At 48.6% G+C, this 18,211-nt stretch overlaps 6 protein-coding genes across 9 annotated transcripts; 3 read left to right on the plus strand and 3 right to left on the minus strand.

Moving 5' to 3' along the window:
• Window positions 1-24: 24 nt before the first annotated feature.
• On the minus strand, window positions 25-1,569 carry FVEG_05801 (hypothetical protein; the record flags this gene model as incomplete). Its single annotated transcript, XM_018894034.1, has 6 exons — window positions 25-60; window positions 142-243; window positions 294-649; window positions 691-850; window positions 902-982; window positions 1,042-1,569. 6 exons carry the CDS (start codon window positions 1,567-1,569, stop codon window positions 25-27), a joined length of 1,263 nt encoding a protein of 420 aa, XP_018751007.1.
• Window positions 1,570-4,671: 3,102 nt separating this feature from the next.
• FVEG_05802 (hypothetical protein) lies at window positions 4,672-5,217 on the plus strand (the record flags this gene model as incomplete). The annotated part of the gene is made up of 1 exon (XM_018894035.1): window positions 4,672-5,217. One exon carries the CDS (start codon window positions 4,672-4,674, stop codon window positions 5,215-5,217), a length of 546 nt encoding a protein of 181 aa, XP_018751008.1.
• Window positions 5,218-6,564: 1,347 nt separating this feature from the next.
• On the minus strand, window positions 6,565-10,649 carry FVEG_05803 (hypothetical protein). Its single transcript, XM_018894036.1, has one exon. It carries the CDS (start codon window positions 9,259-9,261, stop codon window positions 6,790-6,792), a length of 2,472 nt encoding a protein of 823 aa, XP_018751009.1. The 5' UTR covers window positions 9,262-10,649; the 3' UTR covers window positions 6,565-6,789.
• A 401-nt stretch (window positions 10,650-11,050) lies between these two features.
• On the plus strand, window positions 11,051-15,141 carry FVEG_15729 (CAMK/CAMKL protein kinase). Of its 3 annotated transcripts, none has more exons than XM_018904923.1 (6): window positions 11,051-11,842; window positions 11,900-11,928; window positions 11,978-12,095; window positions 12,153-12,300; window positions 12,350-14,224; window positions 14,282-15,118. In XM_018904923.1, exons 1-6 carry the CDS (start codon window positions 11,798-11,800, stop codon window positions 14,653-14,655), a joined length of 2,589 nt encoding a protein of 862 aa, XP_018751011.1. In that variant the 5' UTR covers window positions 11,051-11,797; the 3' UTR covers window positions 14,656-15,118. The 3 variants fall into 3 exon arrangements, with proteins under 3 accessions (XP_018751011.1, XP_018751012.1, XP_018751010.1); XM_018904924.1 differs by having other exon boundaries at window positions 12,350-13,699; window positions 13,757-14,988; XM_018904922.1 differs by having other exon boundaries at window positions 12,350-15,141.
• Window positions 13,778-16,114, minus strand: FVEG_05806 (hypothetical protein). Its single transcript, XM_018894037.1, has 3 exons — window positions 15,728-16,114; window positions 15,512-15,650; window positions 13,778-15,458 (listed from the first exon to the last, which is right to left on the minus strand). Exons 1-3 carry the CDS (start codon window positions 15,863-15,865, stop codon window positions 15,166-15,168), a joined length of 570 nt encoding a protein of 189 aa, XP_018751013.1. The 5' UTR covers window positions 15,866-16,114; the 3' UTR covers window positions 13,778-15,165.
• A 255-nt stretch (window positions 16,115-16,369) lies between these two features.
• On the plus strand, window positions 16,370-17,986 carry FVEG_05807 (protein farnesyltransferase/geranylgeranyltransferase type-1 subunit alpha). Of its 2 annotated transcripts, XM_018894038.1 has the most exons (4): window positions 16,370-17,078; window positions 17,126-17,171; window positions 17,219-17,520; window positions 17,573-17,986. In XM_018894038.1, the coding sequence occupies exons 1-4, from the start codon at window positions 16,482-16,484 to the stop codon at window positions 17,864-17,866; spliced, it is 1,239 nt and encodes a 412-aa protein (XP_018751014.1). In that variant the 5' UTR covers window positions 16,370-16,481; the 3' UTR covers window positions 17,867-17,986. The 2 variants fall into 2 exon arrangements, with proteins under 2 accessions (XP_018751014.1, XP_018751015.1); XM_018894039.1 differs by having other exon boundaries at window positions 16,384-17,078; window positions 17,219-17,961.
• The last annotated feature ends 225 nt before the right edge of the window (window positions 17,987-18,211 follow it).

Consider the following 18,211-nt stretch of genomic DNA (forward strand, 5'->3'; position numbering starts at 1 on the left):
GTGCTCGTGTCGATGTTCTGACAGTCATAGACCGGCGGCTTCTTGCTTGGAACCTGGACTCTGATGCCCTCAGCTACAATGTTACTGCAACGCTTCATGATGTCAGTCCATTCCACTATGTTTTCGGTACTGGGCACTTACATCGGGTGCACTGCAAACAAGAGATCCAGCTCGTGGGTCGTATTTCGTTGAAACTGTTCCCCAGAAGTTCTTCATGGTGATATCCTCAATAGTCAAGTTTGCCTGGTACTAGTTGTCAGGGCGGGTAGTTGATTTGTGTCAGGTGAACTTACCGGGAACTCGTTGCATAGAGTCTGGTTCTTCTGGCCATAACACTGAGTAATGGTAATAGCGTTGTCGTTGTTCTCATGGTAGAACGTATCGTATGTCACGTTTCTGACACGGCCGAGACCACCGCCGCCGTTCAACAGACTCTGGAAAGCAGTCTCAACGCCGGGCCAGACCTTGATTCGAGCACCGTCGCTGGCATTGGACATGGAAATATTGTAGATGTAAAGATTCTCCACGATGTCGGTCTCACCCTTGTACTGGCCCAGGGAACCGACACTGATACCATGAGAGCCATTGCACACGAGGTTTTGCACAACTACGTTTGTACTGTTTGGCTTGAAGGATACGCAATCTGTTGCTGTAAGAATATGGACATGACCTGCAGAAATGAGAACGTACCGTCTGTGTTGTTGATAACGGAGTCTTGGATAACAATGCGGTCGGAGCGATATGTGTCCCAACCATCAGAGTTGGCGATTTTGACACCATTTAAACTCTTGGCTTCGAGGTCCAAGTCACTGATCAAAACATCGGTGCTGTTGATGATAATGTTGAACCACTAATTTATGTGAGTTTGGGACTGTGCACACTTGATGTAACCGAGACTTACATTGGGTGGGTTGCGCATTCGCAGGTTTGACATAGTAAGACCATGTGCGTCCTCAATCGTCAACAGGATTGGCCTCAGTAGCTTTGTACCAATTAGTATGGACTGGAAACAGAGGAGTTTTAGGATGTATCATGACTTACAGTCTTATTGACAGCCATCTCTTCCCAATAAGCTTGCCCATGGCCATCAAGCAGAGATGCCCCCTTTGTTAGGTCGCCATAAATATTGATGTCCTTGCCACCAATCTTCCAGAACGAGGACATGTTCTGGAAGTCATATTTAAAACTGTGGTCTGCCCAGTAGTACGGGTCGGACTTGAAGTTGACCTCTCCAGTAATGATGACATCGACATGAGCGAGCCAGGTCAAGTCAAGTGGCGAGGCAATGCTGTACTTTTGATCCAGTACAATTGTGCCACCTTTATTGCACTTCTTGAATGCTTTCAGAATGCGAGTAGCATCGTCGACATTCTTGCCCTTACCCGCGTTGACATAACAGAAGTCCTTACGAGATCGCGCGGGAGAAGCAGGAAAGGCTTTTCCTGTGCCATAGGGAGCAGCTTCAACATGAGGTCTCTTTGGCAGCGCCGAGTTGCGTGACGAGGTGCCAATGACTGACGACACAAGAGCAGACACAGTGACCGCCGAGAGAAGGTTATTGAACAACATGTTGACTATCGAATGAGTCGCTGATAGCGAAAGATTTTGTCAATGCCATACTCACGTCTTTTTATTATACCAGGTCTTTCGATATATTTCATGGTGGACATTTTATTGGTGGAATAACTGTATCGGATATTCTAGCAAAGTTCAGGTGAGGTCCACCGCTAGCGATCGGTATCGTTCCCAAACCACGCGCTTTTACCCCACGATACCGTTGATTTAAATTGCGGGGTAGGATTCAATGTCGCGTTCTCCGCAAAATGGCCAATGGGCATCGTTGCCATAAGTTTAAGTTCCCCCTTGCTACTGGCTCATCTCCGGAGATCCCCCAACCCCCCAAACTACCCCAAGACTGAAGGAGCCGGATTGCCAGCTTGGCTGCCAAGATGCCAACGTTCTCGGCGTCGGTGAGTCGGATGTTCTGGGCGTTACGTTGAATATGCAAGACTTTGCTTGCTCAAATCATGCCTTGATCCACAACCAGCCTTGTTCCTAGTCTCAAGTCCCCTGGATATGATGCCAAATACCCCCCACCTCTTCTTCCGCCGAAGTTCATGGTGAGTGGCAGGAAGCTTATGATATGATCTTCTCGAGCCAATTGCCACAACACGGTCGTATATTATCCCATAAGATGAAACAGAGATCTGGAGCATATAAGTCTTATCTAGTTTGTGCTTCTTCTTCAAGCAGCGCACTCTACATTCTAGCCGAAGTCCATCTCCAGATCTATTGCTCCTGGAACAATGCTTCCACCAGAGCCATATGGCATTTCTCTCCACCCGCCGCCAATAATGTCAAACCAGCACAGTTGGGCAATGGCCCGGATGAATGTCCTGACTTGGCGACGAGTGTCCTTAGGCTGACTCAAGATCATAGAAAGCCCCCCAACCACCGACGTCACTATACGTTCATGTTTGTTACTCAGGGAGACTGAATGGGGGCTTGCATTCGGTCTTTCAAGCTCAAGTATGCTAGTCAAGCTCTTTTGGCAACATGCTTCTACCAAAGAGTAGTCCGAAAAAACAGTCCACATGGTGCCCCGGCGTATCGGCAAGAGGCCCATGACTATATATACAAATCCGTCCATTACATAGCGAGGAGGTGCCTTTTCACTGCTGATCCACAGAGTTCGCTACATAGACATATACAGCGGCAGTAGGATGAGTAATTCTTACACAGACATGTACAAAGGATCTCTTCGAGAAAGGTGGGCAACACACCTGTTTAAATGTATCAGGACAATCTCAGGACAATCTCAGTCTAACCATTAGATGAGAAGAACCATTTTCTTATATCTACATCTTTTGGGAATAGGAAGGGAAGTTGTATCTTTCCTCGGATCGACTTCGGAATACGGGGCTCGAGACTAATCAAAGCCAATGTTGAGATGAGAAGTGCGATGCGACAGCAGTCTCATTAGAAGTCAACAAGCAGATCATGCATATGAGTGGCAAGCCATGATGGTAGATTCTCGGCCTTGATGGGATATTATATGTCCATCCCGCAGAGTTGCATACTTGACATTATGCCGAGTATAAGATATCATCATCCGTCATGAAGTTTAACGAGTTACCATGGTCACCTTACTGGCATTTCTCCGAGTTCTTTTGACTCCAGTAGCGAGGAGGTGTATTAGCAAGCTACTAATCGTGGAATTCTCCAATTACTGGTTTCCTGATCTTTGCATAAAACATCATATTCAAGAGAATCGCTCAGGCAGCTCGAATACGAGGCTCGTCTGCCATATTACCAGCGACTGCGCACTCTCGACTACCAACAGTACCTGGACCCGACATCTCTCAAGCGGCTGGTTGTCACCTCAGTTGTCTCTATTAAGCGTGTACTAATGTTGTGGTCATCACCTGCCCCTTGAATTTGTTATTTGCTTCGTGACCTGTTTTTGGTGGGTGAATGTCTACAGCATCTCAAGCTTGTGGAGTCACTCGTTGAATTGCTACTTGAACCTTGATAACTTGTTACTTTTCCTGAGAAAGTTCTTGAGCGCAAAGGGGCTCTAAGGCTAGGTTTGCACTTGAGTCTGGTTACTGTTGAGTGTTCCGTACATATATTCTGAAGCAACATAGCTCGACATTTAAGAGTTACCCTTGACTAATAAACCGGAGCAAGACTATTTGTGGCAGCGAAGCGCGTTATTTCGAAACCACGATGCCGGTTTCGATATTTATCGAAACAGCAAAGTCGGGATACTGCGCAAATGGGACAGCATAATGGCTACCACAATACTCACTGACCATCTCTCAATATATGCATATATATTCATGAGGCATGTGCTTTCGAACTTTTGTTAATACGCTTGCACGAATGAGAACATTCCTGAAAAATGAGGCATACTGCAGGTATGTATGGCTGGGAACGATTGCGATATTGAGGGTGTTCATATCATATGAACCATAGGGACAGACTTTTTGCGATGCATTTGGCTTACATATAATTCACATCATCTGAGCTTCCTCATCTACATAGACTTTTGGATGCTATTGGACATTGAAACGAGATAAGACGTCGCGATGGATGCTGCTATAGTGGTTAGGCCAGCTATCAACGTCCTTCCTGTCCCGGAAGGCCTGCTGGCTGCTCTGATGCCATGAAAGCGGTCCTCACACTTAATTTCATGGACATTTAAAGATCCGACATCTCAATCGAGACGGCATTCAAGTTCCAGAATCTGGTGGCAAGATTGCTTCACAATTACTGCGTTCGGGGCAACCATGGCTTAGGTAATTGAGATTATCGTCACCATGTTTCATCAACTGATGCTGTACAGACTCGGGGTACGTGATCCTGAGGTGAGTTCATGAGATGGGATGAGAAAACAACAAATGCTTCGCCCGGTTAATAGATTAGTTTGGAAAGTAATTGAGGCCGATAGCGCTAGGTGCCTGGTGGCAGTTGTGTGCAGTGTTGAGCCGGTTACACAAGGTCTCGTCTTGTGACGTAACTTATTCTTTCTTCAACATTTTTCTCTGCGCACATTTCACTCCCTCAAGTCACTTGCACTCTCCTCAGAAGTAAGCTTCTTCTCATTGCGAACGAAAGAATCTACTAACCCGGCAAGGAACTCAAGACATCTAGCTGTACACAACAATCATGTCTTCTACCAACGCACCGCGAATCTCTCCTGCTCTCCACGAAGCCGCGCTTGCTGTGTTTGAGATGACAGAGCATAACCGCCGAGCCCAACAGAGCCAACTCGACGAGGCGCTGGATATCAAACAGGTCTTCGACTCTTTATATCAAAACATTGACGAGCTTGAGGTGATGACCATGCACCTTCACGGTGTACCTGGCGCCGAGTCGTACTTCAAACAGGCGCAGCAGCATATTCAATCGTTCCGTCTTATACGGAACAACCTCAAGAACACTGTAGCATCCATCACCGACGCCGACGTCAAACATGCTCAGGAAATGCGGTTCGGTTATGCCCAGTTTCTGAGCCATATCTCTTGCTACACTGGCGATGACACTCAAGCCCTGGCATCACTCGAGAACATCATCTGGAAGTTCGACGAAGACTTTCACCCAAAACAACGTCAACGACTCGCAACAATCCGCGATCAGCTCGATAGCTTCATTCTCTTGCTGAACAAGATGGCCGCTTTGAAACACGCGTTGGAGGAACAGGGGCTAATCTGACAGGGCATGAATAGAGCCGGGAGCCGTCGTTGCTTGAGGTTACGCATAAAGACAGCGCTATGGATGCTTGGGATGTGTATTTAATATATGGGGAAGCAGGACAGAATAATTGCCCATTACTTCGGCACCAATAGAAACCTATTAGGTCTCTTTAGAACGACTGCCCACATCATGATTAAGTCCCGCTCGCCATCCGACTCAAGCCACATCCATTTACTGGCTCGTCGAAATCCAGTATGGCTAGAGAGTAAAAATATTTTTAGATTCATTTTTTTGTAGCGTTGATGTGGGACATCACTTTGACGATGGTTCAAACTGTCATCAAGGTGCTAGCTTTTAACAACGTCCAGCCAATATTCTGCTCCCGGTCAGTTGGTCATTCTGTAGGCACTCATGTCATATTAAACTCCTTCCCCTTGTTGTTGCCTCATTGTTATACTGTTTGAATTTTACGTTGGTCTAATCCTCGATTCTAGTGGTATGGTCTAATCTAGCTATAGCTTGATCAATCAGAGAGATCAGTCTTTTAAATCTTTCACTGAGTATATCTATCCAAGTTGAATATCCTGTGATATGTTGACTAATATGGAGATATGTAGCAGAGAGTCTCTGCGGTGTTCGACTCCTCCTCCTTCAATATCCGACGTGTGTACACCCCTTGATGTTGTCACAGATCCTTGCACAGTTGAAAGGTGTTCCATTTCGCGTTTTTCTACCATAAGACATTGGATCGTCTTTGTTCATATTATTCACTGAAATGCGATCCTAGTCTTGGCCCATCTTATTTACTTGGGCATACAAACCTGGCCTCATGGTTTGGGGGTGATGTACTCACTTTGGGCATTGACTTTAAATTGTACCTTCGTTTAGTCATTTCAGGCATATTTAGCCTCGAGTCTATTCTGTGTCTATTTGGTACATCTTATAGTTGTAGCGACAGCTGTGGCGGAAATTGCTGGCATAAGTTTATATGCCCTCAGGATTGTACTACTGAGATCGTCTTCAAGTCGGCATCTTCAGCCTCGGTTGACAAAGCAGAAGCTCCTGAAGGATGATAGAAGCCTACTATAATGGTCCTAGTAAGACCTATTTTATGTTTCTTCTTCTCTTATACTGTTATGACCATTAGCTGACAGGATCATTGGCTTATATGTTAGTGAGTGACACTATCTAGCTACGCACATGGGCCATTCTTCACACCGTAAGTAGCAAAACGATCGCAATCAAGCTTCATTTTAGGACGGCTATTCTCGCATGCATAATGCCTAAATAGCTATTTGTGTCGTGTATGAAAGAGATTGTTGGAATCTCGTGTCTGATACTTTCTGTGGCTGGTCAGCCTCATTCAGTGTATCGACGAATAGTCGTAAGACAAACACATCAGACACAATGATTGTGCGAACGGTGGCGATGACGTTACTTGTTATTCCATAAGCTGTTGAATTATGCCAATAATCACAAAATTCCACGACACGACCATCCTCATTTATCCAGAAGTTGAGACTATGGTTAATAAAGAGGTTGTATTAATCGTGCAACGTCGTCATTTAAGTACATTAATTCATATCCCCTTCAAGGGTCTCCTCCCACTTCCTGTATTTGTCTTCTCTCGGAAGACCTTTTTGTGGTTTTAGTCTTTGAGACTCTGGCGAGACGGTAGACGTTCAACCTCTTACTTGCACCGCACTTTTGGGACTTATTTCCCTTGCAGACAACATTACACTGCGATGCTGGAGCTTCAACACTACCGTTAGAAGGGCCCTTCCCACTGCAGTAACAGTCCTCTCCGTTCTCGAGTCCCAGGTAAGTGAATCCTTTGCTAGAACAAAAGTTTGAGCAGACACTGAGAGTCATCTTCTTATTTGTGGTCTTAGCACCTCCCAAGGCACGGGCGCCTTTTCCTTCTGTATAGCAGCCAAGGTATTTTGGTGGGGTGTTGAGGGCCTCGAGGTTGACCGTGGGAGTATAAAGTGTGTTGTTCCAGATGGATATGCGATTACCGGCACCACACTTCTGAGAGGAGTTTCCCGCACATGGCATTCTGCAGTCGCCATCTGGTGCAACAGTAGCCTGCGTCTTGGGTGAGTAGCCACAATAACATTCCCGTCCATATTCCATTCCAAATAGGGGGTAGTTGAGTTTGCTACAGAACGAAAAGCAGGTATCGAGAGAGACGGCAGAGCCCGTAAAGGTGGCACTAGGAAGTGTCCGCCCCCCTGACCCTCCATCCGTGTAGCAGCCTTTCCATACGGCAGCACCATCGAGTGCCGTGATGGGTCCAGTTGGTTGATCGGGTTGCTTGATCTTCCACATACTCAATCGGTTGCCTGCACCACAGTAGCTGAAGATGTTCCCTTTGCACTGCATCGAACACTGAGATATATCGGTTATGTTGGAGCCTCCGTTGACAATATCGTTGCCACAGTAGCATTCCTGGGAGTATTCCGTGCCGGCATATTTATAGCCGCCAGCCTGACAGAACGCAACGCACTTTTCGTTTGTCATGCCAGTCGTGTCCGCCGTGCTGTCAGATGAGAGTGCTCTACCAGTGTTGCCCTCAGCGTAGCATCCATAATATGTAGCGATGCCTTTTGAGATTTGAGTCTGACCGACAACGAGCTCTGCGGGCGGTGTGTATGAGGTATCATTCCATACTGTGAGAAAGTCGGGTCCTCCACAATACTGTGTTGTGTTTCCTACACAACTCATCTTTCTTGATGACGTACATGCTGAAGCCTTGGTGTATGAGGCCCCTGATGTGAGCGATCCCGCGCAATAACACTCCCGGCCGTTCTCCATCCCAGCGAGTGGATAGCCCTTTGCTTTGCAGGTCGATGTGCAATACTCGATAGACATACTATTTGATGCCACAGCAAACTTGTTCAATGTTCTGCTGCGACTGCCTTCAGGAGCGCAGCCAACATAAGACCAGGAGCCAACCTTATCCCCGATAGCAGGGTCAAAGATAGATCCGATGCCGGCGTCTCCAAGGTTGTTGATGGCTGGCTTGGCGTCGCATACTGGCGGTGGCGCTCTGCCGGGGCCACCGAAGGGTTTATTGCACCCAGGAAGAGCATCAAGCATGCCTCGAATGGGCTCTTCAATCAGGGGGGCCATCTCTGGACAGTTGTCACTAAAGTATGGTGTTTGCGAAGCGGCCAGGATGGGACATTTAGAAATGGCTCCTCCAATGCTATCATTGTTGATGCATTTTCTGATAGCAGTCGCAAGAACAGTCGGATTCCAGCCGTTTAGGAAGTCGCCGTGAAACGCATAGCCAGTAGTGTCTCCATTGGCAAAGACGAATCGGCCACCTTTGCTTTTGTCGATATTGTTGACTCCATAGATGACCTCGAAGAACAGATGTGGGAGCTGGCGTGGATGGCTCGGAGGGCAGATACCGTTGTCTATTGAGGACATGTAGGCGACGTGGCTTTGATCAGACTGGTAATCCTGTCCATTCCAACATGATTGGAAATGGATCTGTGCTCGCATGCCGTTGTCGCAATCTGTCTTCCACATATAGTTACGCTCCTTTGAAGGCCCTGAGCTATCCAGGCACGCGAAACTGACTCGATCGGCAACTGGGCGGCCCGAGTATCTTGAGTTACTGTATGTTTTTGTTTTCGAGTCATAAGACCGAGCAAAATTGTCTCCAGATAGCATCTTGAATCCTGGAGGGAATGGCTCGATGTTTGTCCTGTTCTCTCCACGCCCGAGATAGTATATCACCGTCCCGCCGTTGGGGACCATCTGGAAGCTCCCATTCGCGTGCTGGTAGAAGAGCTGGGGTGTCCAGTAGGCCGATTTGTCGTCCTGAACCTCGCAGGAAGTGCACCTTGAGGCCTGAAGGCTGTCAAAGGTGGAGTCAATGTTGATGTTGCTGGCCCCAGAGACCTTGTGGACGTGTGCTGAGAAGGTCCCAGGGGCAATGATGGGATCAACTCGGCCAGTCTGTATGATGCTACACGACATGCGCCAGTATCCCTCGGCCAAGGCTGCGAGAGCCAATAGGCTGAGGAAGCTATTCGTCTGGTTGACCATCTTGGATGTACAAATAGTGGATGAGGTGGAACAAGGGAATAATATTGGCAAGGCCTTGTTCAACACCCATGAGACAATAGTATTGAGGTTTGAGATGACTCCTGGGATAGAACTGATCGGGACATGATCGTCTCAAATACAACGCTCAGAGCAAATTTTAGCCAGGAACAACGCCCTGATAAACTGAGTTTGCCAACGGGAAGGCATTCGGATTATACCCTTTTTGGGTGCACTTGAGCCTCAATCAAGGAAACATAAAAAACCACGCGTCGCATTATGAGATACAATGTCACCAATGGGGTCGACAGTGGACAGGCATTCTGAATTCCTTGGTTTTGATAGTCTGCATTCCAGCGGTAGCCTCTGATGAGTCGCGAGGATGAGAGACTAAGCTTTATTGAAGCTGTCTGGCCGAGTCTGGATAGCTTCAGAAACCTTAAACCCGAGTCGTGGATAGGCGCTACTGGCGCAAGCACCCGCGGTCGCATGATGGCTGCGCTTGGCTGCGCTAGAATCGAAAGCCCATGAAACCTTAATGCGACGATGCGCTTGTGGTCTCTGACAGTTGGTGTTGGCGCCTTTGTCTATACCCCCATTTTCGATCATCCTTTGCATACCAATCTTGATTTGAGTTCCATCGGCCCAACGACTTTTCTGCGGCCAAAACTCAGAGAAGGGGTGGCAACTGAGGAGCCACTCCTATACTATCCAGACATTACAGATGGCCAGTCGGAGTTGTCTGCTACCTGTCCAATGGTGGGTTTGTCTGTTCTCTAAATGCTTAACATTTTGAGAGGTGTTCCGCCATGGACTGGAAGCGTTCCTTGGTGTGAATCTGCTATAGGTCTTTCGGCACGCTTCATATGAGTTGAATCTGCGTCCTGCTCACTTGATCAAGAAGAAGTTGACATAGATTCATCCGTGGCCAAGTGACCAGTAGTTTATGCCAAACGTCATCGTGCCATTGCTAAGATAAATGGCTCCGAAGTTGTCATTGTGTGGTGAACAGCCCAGTCTTGCCGCACGGGGACTAGCATGATCGCCTATCTAGCTTCGTCTGTCGGATTGTTACTAGCGATACCCGGGTCTCGACCATGTCATGTCACTGCTATACGTAGATGCAGTACGGATTGTCATCGACGTCAGTAATCCCTACCTTAAGGTCTGAGACATACCGAGAGGGAAGCAATTAATCCCGCGCAGCTTTAGTCAGTGGAAAACGTGACTTGACAGACAGCCATGAAGATGAACGGAAACGCAGTTATTGATAGATAACTCCACAGGCTCATTGATGTACCAGTAGTTTGCCCAACGCAAGTGTGAAGCATACGGTTGGTGTCTGTGAAAGGATGGACTGTTGAGATGATCCGCTATTCGTTACATCGACTGTAATTCCGGAGTATGAGGACAGAATCGATGTTAATCCAGAAATCCAGAACGTGAATCAGGTGATACAAGCTTCTTCTGGTTGGTTGGGGATCATGTCACTATTAAACCGACGGCAAGCCGCTATTCTTGAAGGGATTATTTCAAGTCTTCAATGGCAAAGAAACATGCTCTCATTGTAAAAGCACCCAATTACGTGACGCGGTGACGTCCCCTGCATGTTTTGATTAAAGGGCCTCAATCCCATCGTCAGACGAATGGAAATCCCCTGTTCATGCTTATCCCCCTGGTCCAAGGTCGTAGCTATCCGATTCAAGGAGTTGACCGTTGGACGAGAAGTATGTCGCATCGTGCTGATAATTCTTGTGTCTGAGAACAAGATGAATAATTCGATTATACGGGTATAGAACTGAAGAGGCCAAAATAATGATCTTCATTTTGGCGTTGCACCGATAGTCGGGCTTTTCCTCGCCCGCGCGCCGGCCGCTAAGTCAGGTTGACGTCTGGGCAAGTTACTTGCTGGCTGGTGAACTGATGCTGGTGTCACAAGTACCCCTGCTCCAACCAACATCCAATCTCCAGCTCCCAAAATATTTCCCCAAACCTTAACTTGCTCCGTACAACAACAGTTGTCACATCACCTCACCTGCAAGAGTCTCTTCTTCCCCTTCTTTCCGCTTGTTTATGTTTATTTCTTGTGCTATTCCCTCGACTACATCCTGGAACCTCTCTCCGTCGTCGCGGCGGTGCATTGTTTGACGACTTGCGAATTGATTTGACTCTGTTGGCCGTCCCCGTGTCTCACCGCAACCAAATGATTGAGCAGCGAACGAAACGAAACGAAACGTTTATCACGACCTCATTGAATGCAGCGACTTTAATAATACGCGATCCTTGATGACCTCCTCAGAATTCGACTATTAATCCCCTTACGAGTCTGTCCTTACCATAATTAATTCGCAGCTTCGGTCATCCTGCATGTGCCACTACAGTTCTCGATTGATACGATACCGCCAACGGGACTCCTTCCCGTCAATATTCCGCTACCGCTCGACATAAGCCGATCGCTTCGTGTCCCTCACCGAACGTACACGACCCATACTCGGTCTCCCTCCTCGCGGCGTGGCCAGGCGGCATCCGGCGCGGAGGGATGCAGGCCCTGAAAGGACAAGCAGAGCTTGTGCGCAAGGCAAAGGTATGTCTATTGGGTGAACCCTACTGCGTCCTCAACATACATCCTAACACGTAATAGCTTGCTCGCTCGTATCAGGAGCTTCTCGAGTACGATCCCTTACCTTCCCAAATGCCGACCTGCTAATCTTTGCTCTAGCGAATTCGCGAGCCATGACCTCAAATCTGTTGGCAACTACGCTCTTGGGAGACTGATCGGGAAGGGATCTTTCGGAAAAGTCTACCTGGCGTCGCATAAACTGACCAATGGCTCCAAGGTACTTCAAGTCTAGCAGAATGCCGGCTTATCCTCAACAATGGCTAACCCGAACAAGGTCGTTCTCAAGTCTGCCAACAAGGGCGACTCGAACCTTGCACGAGAAATCCACCATCACCGGCAGTTCATACATCCACATATAGCAAGATTATACGAAGTTATTGTCACTGAAAACATGGTCTGGATGGTTCTGGAGTACTGTTCTGGTAAATATCTGCTCGCCTCTTCTTTGGCTGACCTGCTAACTTCCACAAGGCGATGAACTCTACAACCACCTACTCGAGCACGGTCCACTCCCTGTTTCGAAAGTGCAAAAGATCTTCACACAGCTCGTTGGCGCAGTTAGCTATGTTCACAATCAGTCATGTGTCCATCGAGACCTGAAGCTTGAGAACATCCTCTTCGACAAGCACGAAAACGTCAAACTGGTCGACTTCGGTTTCACAAGAGAGTACGAGGGGAGGACGAACCACCTACAAACGTTTTGCGGCACCATCTGCTATTCTGCACCCGAGATGCTCAAGGGCGAAAAGTACGCTGGTGAAAAGGTTGATGTTTGGAGTTTGGGCATCATCCTCTATGCACTGCTGTGTGGTGAACTTCCCTTTGATGACGATGACGATAATATTACCCGGACCAAGATCCTGAGCGAGGATCCCAAATTTCCCGATAATATGCCCCCCGAGGCTATTCCTTTAATTAAGGCATTATTATCGAAAAGGCCATTGTTACGTCCATCGCTGCCCGAGATTCTTTCGAATTCATTCTTGGCTGAACATGCTCCGACACAGAGAGCCATTCTAGATGTCCAGCAACCGCCCCCTTTCTCGACGCCCTTGGAGAAGGATTGCTTACAGAGGATGCGAAGTTCTGGTGTCAATATTGACGGAGTGATTGAAAGCGTGTTGGCACAGAAGTGCGATGCTTTGGCTGGCTGGTGGGCTCTGTTATTAGAAAAGGAACAACGCAAGATGCAGCGCAGGGAGAAGAAGAGAAGAGAAAGGGAGATCGACAGCCGCAGCATTCGACGGCTATCCGCGGCATCTAGTCGGCTAGAAAGAATGGCTCCAATCCTACACGAAGTTGACGAGGCGAACGGCACCGGGCGACATTTGAGACTTGAACCGTCAAACTCCCGAAACAGGGGGAGGAGCGAGCGACGAAGCGCACATTACGTCGACTATGTGGTAACTGACCTTCCACAGCTTCCAGAGGTTGGTAGGGACTCCGGAGGAATGAACGAAGATGGCGATCATCCTCCGCCACCTGTTGACAAAGACTCGATAAGGTCCGTGTCAACATCTCGCCAGCGCAGGCCTATTCCACCACCTAAGGAGGGTTTAATACGCAGTGCTCGGTCTCGAGGCTCTACTCTTCACCTTGTCACGACTTCGGACGCACTGGCTTCGAATGCTAGTGACGAACATCACCAGCACAACGGCCATGGGAGGCCAAAAAGGAGACCTAGTCAACCACTGATATCCCACTGGAAGAATATGACACATTGGCTTGTCGAAAGTGCGACAAGGAGGAGACGTGGCCACGCCAGGCGAACCAGCCAGAGCACCCCCGACCTACACAAGAAGGAGGGGAGCACAGCGAGCAGTAAAGATGGGAGTTCGCGACCACAGACAAGCAAATATCCTAACTCTACCTCGCCAGGAACACAGCCAACTGCTTCACTGCCGAAGGGAGTCGTGGCTAACGGCCAGAAGACCTATCAGGCTGGGAGCAGTACCCAGCGAACGGCATCGGGAAGCCTGGCGTCACCAACAATTCCGCCACCTCGGATCGCAACATCGTACAAACGACAGTCATTGTCTCCTTCTCCTCTTACACCGAGATCGACTGTCAGGCGGTCGTCAGCTGGACTTCGGGGCCGAAAGTCGACATCATCCTCGGTATCCTCTGTTCGATCCATCCATCATCACCATCACTCGCATTCCAAGGCGTCGTCTACGAGCTCCGCTGCTTCGTTCTCTACTTCGATGTCCAAGACACCTCTTCAACGAGGGCATTCACCACACCACTCAGTCAAGGTGCTTCCAGCAACACCCACGTCGCATGCCTTCCCATCCAATATTCGTCTCGTGCGAGCGACTCCGCCGACTCTGAATATGTTCAATGAAGGCATGCCATCCGAAGGTCCCCCACAAGCTCCAGGTTCGCCTAACCCTTTTGCATCAGGCATCATGTTCGCCAAGCGGAAACGGAATTTGTTCAAGGGCCCGACACTAAACAATTTTGGTGGGCCCTCTCAAAGCCAACGCAACAGTGGCTCCGGTTCGCATTCCCGCAGCGCTAGTGCCTCTGGCCTGGGACGCCGATCTGGAGAAATCACGATTCAAGAAGAAGACGAGGGGTCCGAAGACGACGACGACGACGATGTCGAAGAAGTTGATGTTTTTAGTCCGGTGATAGGTGGCCCGGGGGAGCGGATCGAGGAGCAGATCTTTGAAGAGAATGAGCCTCAGCCGAGCCTAGAACCAGCGCCAACCATCATTCAAAACAAGTCAGAAGGCCCGTCCACGGCCACTGCGGGGAAGGCACCTGCGACTTGATGAAAATTCTCCGTTAGAAAGCAGTTCAACGACTTGACGAATTATACTAGATAATTTCCTGGACGACAGTGTTGGAATCGCTTCATTACAGGGTCCCAAAGCTCTGCGGTACAACGCTGTTTCTGTTTCTGTTTCTGTTTTTATTCGTCTCCGATTCTTCAGCTTTGGCATCATTCGTCGAAACATCGAATGGCGCATAGCCCCTTATGGATACCTCTTTTTGTTATATACGATCATGGAACGATAGAGCTTAACAGACTATTATTTATGCGTTTGCAAATCAGCCAGCCTTGCTTGTCTTAGTAACTTGTTCTAGATGAGAATCTATCAGCCATTCACTTTGTTTCTTGGCTTGTTCGGTCTTTCTGCAAGCTCCATAGCCCTTGCGTGAGTCGCGTAAATAATTTTGAGTATCTAATTCTTTCGAGTGTTTCGTTGTCTCGTCCAAAGAACACCTTCCAACAATCGCTCAGTGATACTAACTAAATATTTGTGAAAACAGCCAATCTCCTAGAAAGAGTGCGAGTGGCTTCGTCTTCGAGACTTCTTGTTCAGTATCACCTCTCGCTCTTCGCGTAACGTGATCCAAACCCAGAACCATGTCATTGTTTCAATGAAGATGAATGTGAAGAATAGGCGGTTCTTTAGCATGTCGCCGCCCCAGCCAGCAGGGCGATATGATGGGTTATACGAGCTCGGATGCGACAGGTGGCTGCGAGAGGACTTGTCGTACATGGGAGACGATGGACCAAACAGGAATATGTAGACGACGAAACCGAGGGAGAGGAACGATCGCAGGGGAGCTGCATGGCAATTAGCGTCGATCATGAGTAGGACTCGGGCATGGGATGCCAACCTTGTGTACCCCAGTGGAAGATGAGGCAGACTTCATCGGGCATGGATAGGGATACCAGATCACTAAAGCCAACGAAGACGAGGACAGCGGCGAGGAATGCGAGTGGAGGACTTTGCAGTTCAAACCCTCTTGCTAGAGGCTTCACCATGAGTCGAGTCAGCTTAACCAGGCTTCGGAGACGTTGCGACCAGCAGCCATGCTGTGAGGGAGACTCACCATTCCCATGCTTTCTCCCAGCATGAAGACCAGCGCTTGCTCATTGATGGAGCTTGGATTGGTGATGAAGAAGTATGCGAGGGTAATATGGAAAAGTGAGACGGATGTTATGATCGTTTTGGCAGATATGAGCGCCATGGTTGCGTTTGGTTCCCTCTAGGATGGTGTCTCGATGTACTTGGCTCGTCCGTGTCAAGTGCGTCGCTGTAAGAGGCTTTCGCCAGTCGCAAAGAAGGGGAAACTGGCAGCAGAAAAGGAGGGGCTCAAGGGGTCAAAAAGAAGCGATCTTGTGTTTAATAAAGGAATGTAAAACAAATGACCCAGCTGGAAGGTGTACTAAATAGCACTTGATCAACATCCAGGTCACGCTGAACAGTTGTTAGGTTGTGAAAACTACCTTAGCAGCAAGCCAGGGGTTATGCATGCGTCACCCGCGCATGATGGATGCCCTGGGCATTTGCGGGCCGCTAACCGCGGCTAGCGAATTGGATCCGATTGCAGGAGCGCCTCATGGCGTCGCGGGACGGCATTTACTGTGGCGTTGCTTGTGGCCGAAACGTCAATGCCCTTGTTTGGATTCGACTCCACTTTCCCACTCAAGCTCGATCTCGAGCTGTGAGCCTTGTTGGTAGGACTCGGACATGCACGCACCATACCGAGCGGTACATTCACTTTAAGCATTTTCAACTAACACATTCGCTCTACACACCAGGAAGACATACGACTGTTAAAGTCGGGCGTCTGTTCTTCAGAAATGTCGGGAACGGGTGATCCCTTGCTGGATAAGCAACAGCACATCAAGTATTGGCAGCGCTGTCATAAAACATATCTCCCGTCCCCTTACACAGCCTACGACTCGACCCGCCTTACTTTCGCTTGCTTCACCATCTCAGCGCTTGACCTTCTCTCTGTTCCGCTCACCCATACTGAACGTGCTGCTATCCGTTGGTGGGTTCTCAGTCTGCAGCATCCAGAAGGTGGCTTTTGTGGAAGTTCAACGCACGCATTACCAGCTCAAGAAGCATACAAGGGCACAGCAAATATCGCAGCTACCTTTTTTGCGCTTGTACTGTTGGGTCTGGCGGCCGATGGCGAGGATGAGGCGAGGACAGCTTTCAGCGGGGTGGACAGAGTACGGTTGTTGAAGTGGCTGAATATGCTTCAGAGAAAGGATGGGAGTTTCGGGCAAGTTTTTTGGGATGGAAAGATTTTGGGTGGCAGAGATATGAGACACAGCTATCTAGCGAGCTGTATTCGATGGATGTTGAGAGGAGATGTGAAGGAAGGCGATGAGGGCTGGGTGGAGGATCTGAACATTGATGAAATGATTGCTCACATTAACAGAGGCCAGGTACGTTATACTTACTTGAGCGATGCCGTCTCACTAACACCTCTTAGACATATGACGGTGGAGTGGCAGAATCGTCGCAGCACGAATCCCATGGTATGGTCCCTTGACTCATTGTATACTCGCATAACTCACCTATCTAGCTGGGTATGCATACTGCGCGATAGGTGCGCTGTCGCTTTTAGACAGGCCACTAGACTTCACAACACCGCATCCTCCCGAAGAGGCACTGAAACGGGGCGTCCCGAATCGTGATGGGCTCCTACACTTTCTCGCCTCCCGCCCCTTCGCCTACCTCGCCAAGGAAGAGGAAGAAGATGAAGCTGAGGAAAATTTTCTCGAGTCAAAGGCCGGTGAGCTCGATCTTGGTCACATCGGATTCAACGGTCGATGGAACAAGAAGGCCGATACGTGCTACTGTTGGTGGGTTGGCGGTACACTTGAAGTAAGTTCCCCATGTCTCCTTGAACAGAGCACAGGACTTACTCGTCTTCCAGATGTTAGGGAATTCTAGCATCATCAACGTCATTCCTTCGCGACGTTATCTTCTTGATATCACACAGCATCGCATTGGCGGTTTCTCCAAGTCCGTTGGAGGGCCTCCGGATATGTACCACTCGTATCTCGGTCTAGCTGCATTGGCGACCATGGGCGACAATGATCTAAAAGAATTCGACGTGGGACTATGCTGCAGTCAAGAGACGACGAGGAAAATACAAAAGGCGAGGGACGGACTCATAGAGAGCACGAGACGGAATGGGAAAGCCTGGTGTGACGATGGCTTCTGGTAGATCTCGGTTCAAACGGCGCCCACAGCCTTGAGTATATATAATGAAAATCCCTGCTTCAATTTGCAAGCATAACAGAGTTTGCGAGTTCTTGAGTACAAAACTTCGATGATGCCTACCTCGCGCTTTTTTCCCCAAACTGTGAATACTTGTCGATGATGCGGTGGATATTTCCTCCAGAACTCTGCATCGCGACGATCTTTGGCTTGTTGATCCATAACCAAAACTATTCTCAGGCTCAAAGTTCGATACAGTCTTCGTTGTAGTCTTTTGAAACCTAGACATTAACCTTTTTTTGTAACATAAAATTCGTGGAGAGGAAACATCTTGTGAGTAGCTCAATAGTGA

The sequence above is a fragment of the Fusarium verticillioides genome, chromosome 2 (assembly GCF_000149555.1).
Source record: "Fusarium verticillioides 7600 chromosome 2, whole genome shotgun sequence".
Taxonomy (NCBI): Eukaryota; Fungi; Ascomycota; class Sordariomycetes; order Hypocreales; family Nectriaceae; genus Fusarium; species Fusarium verticillioides.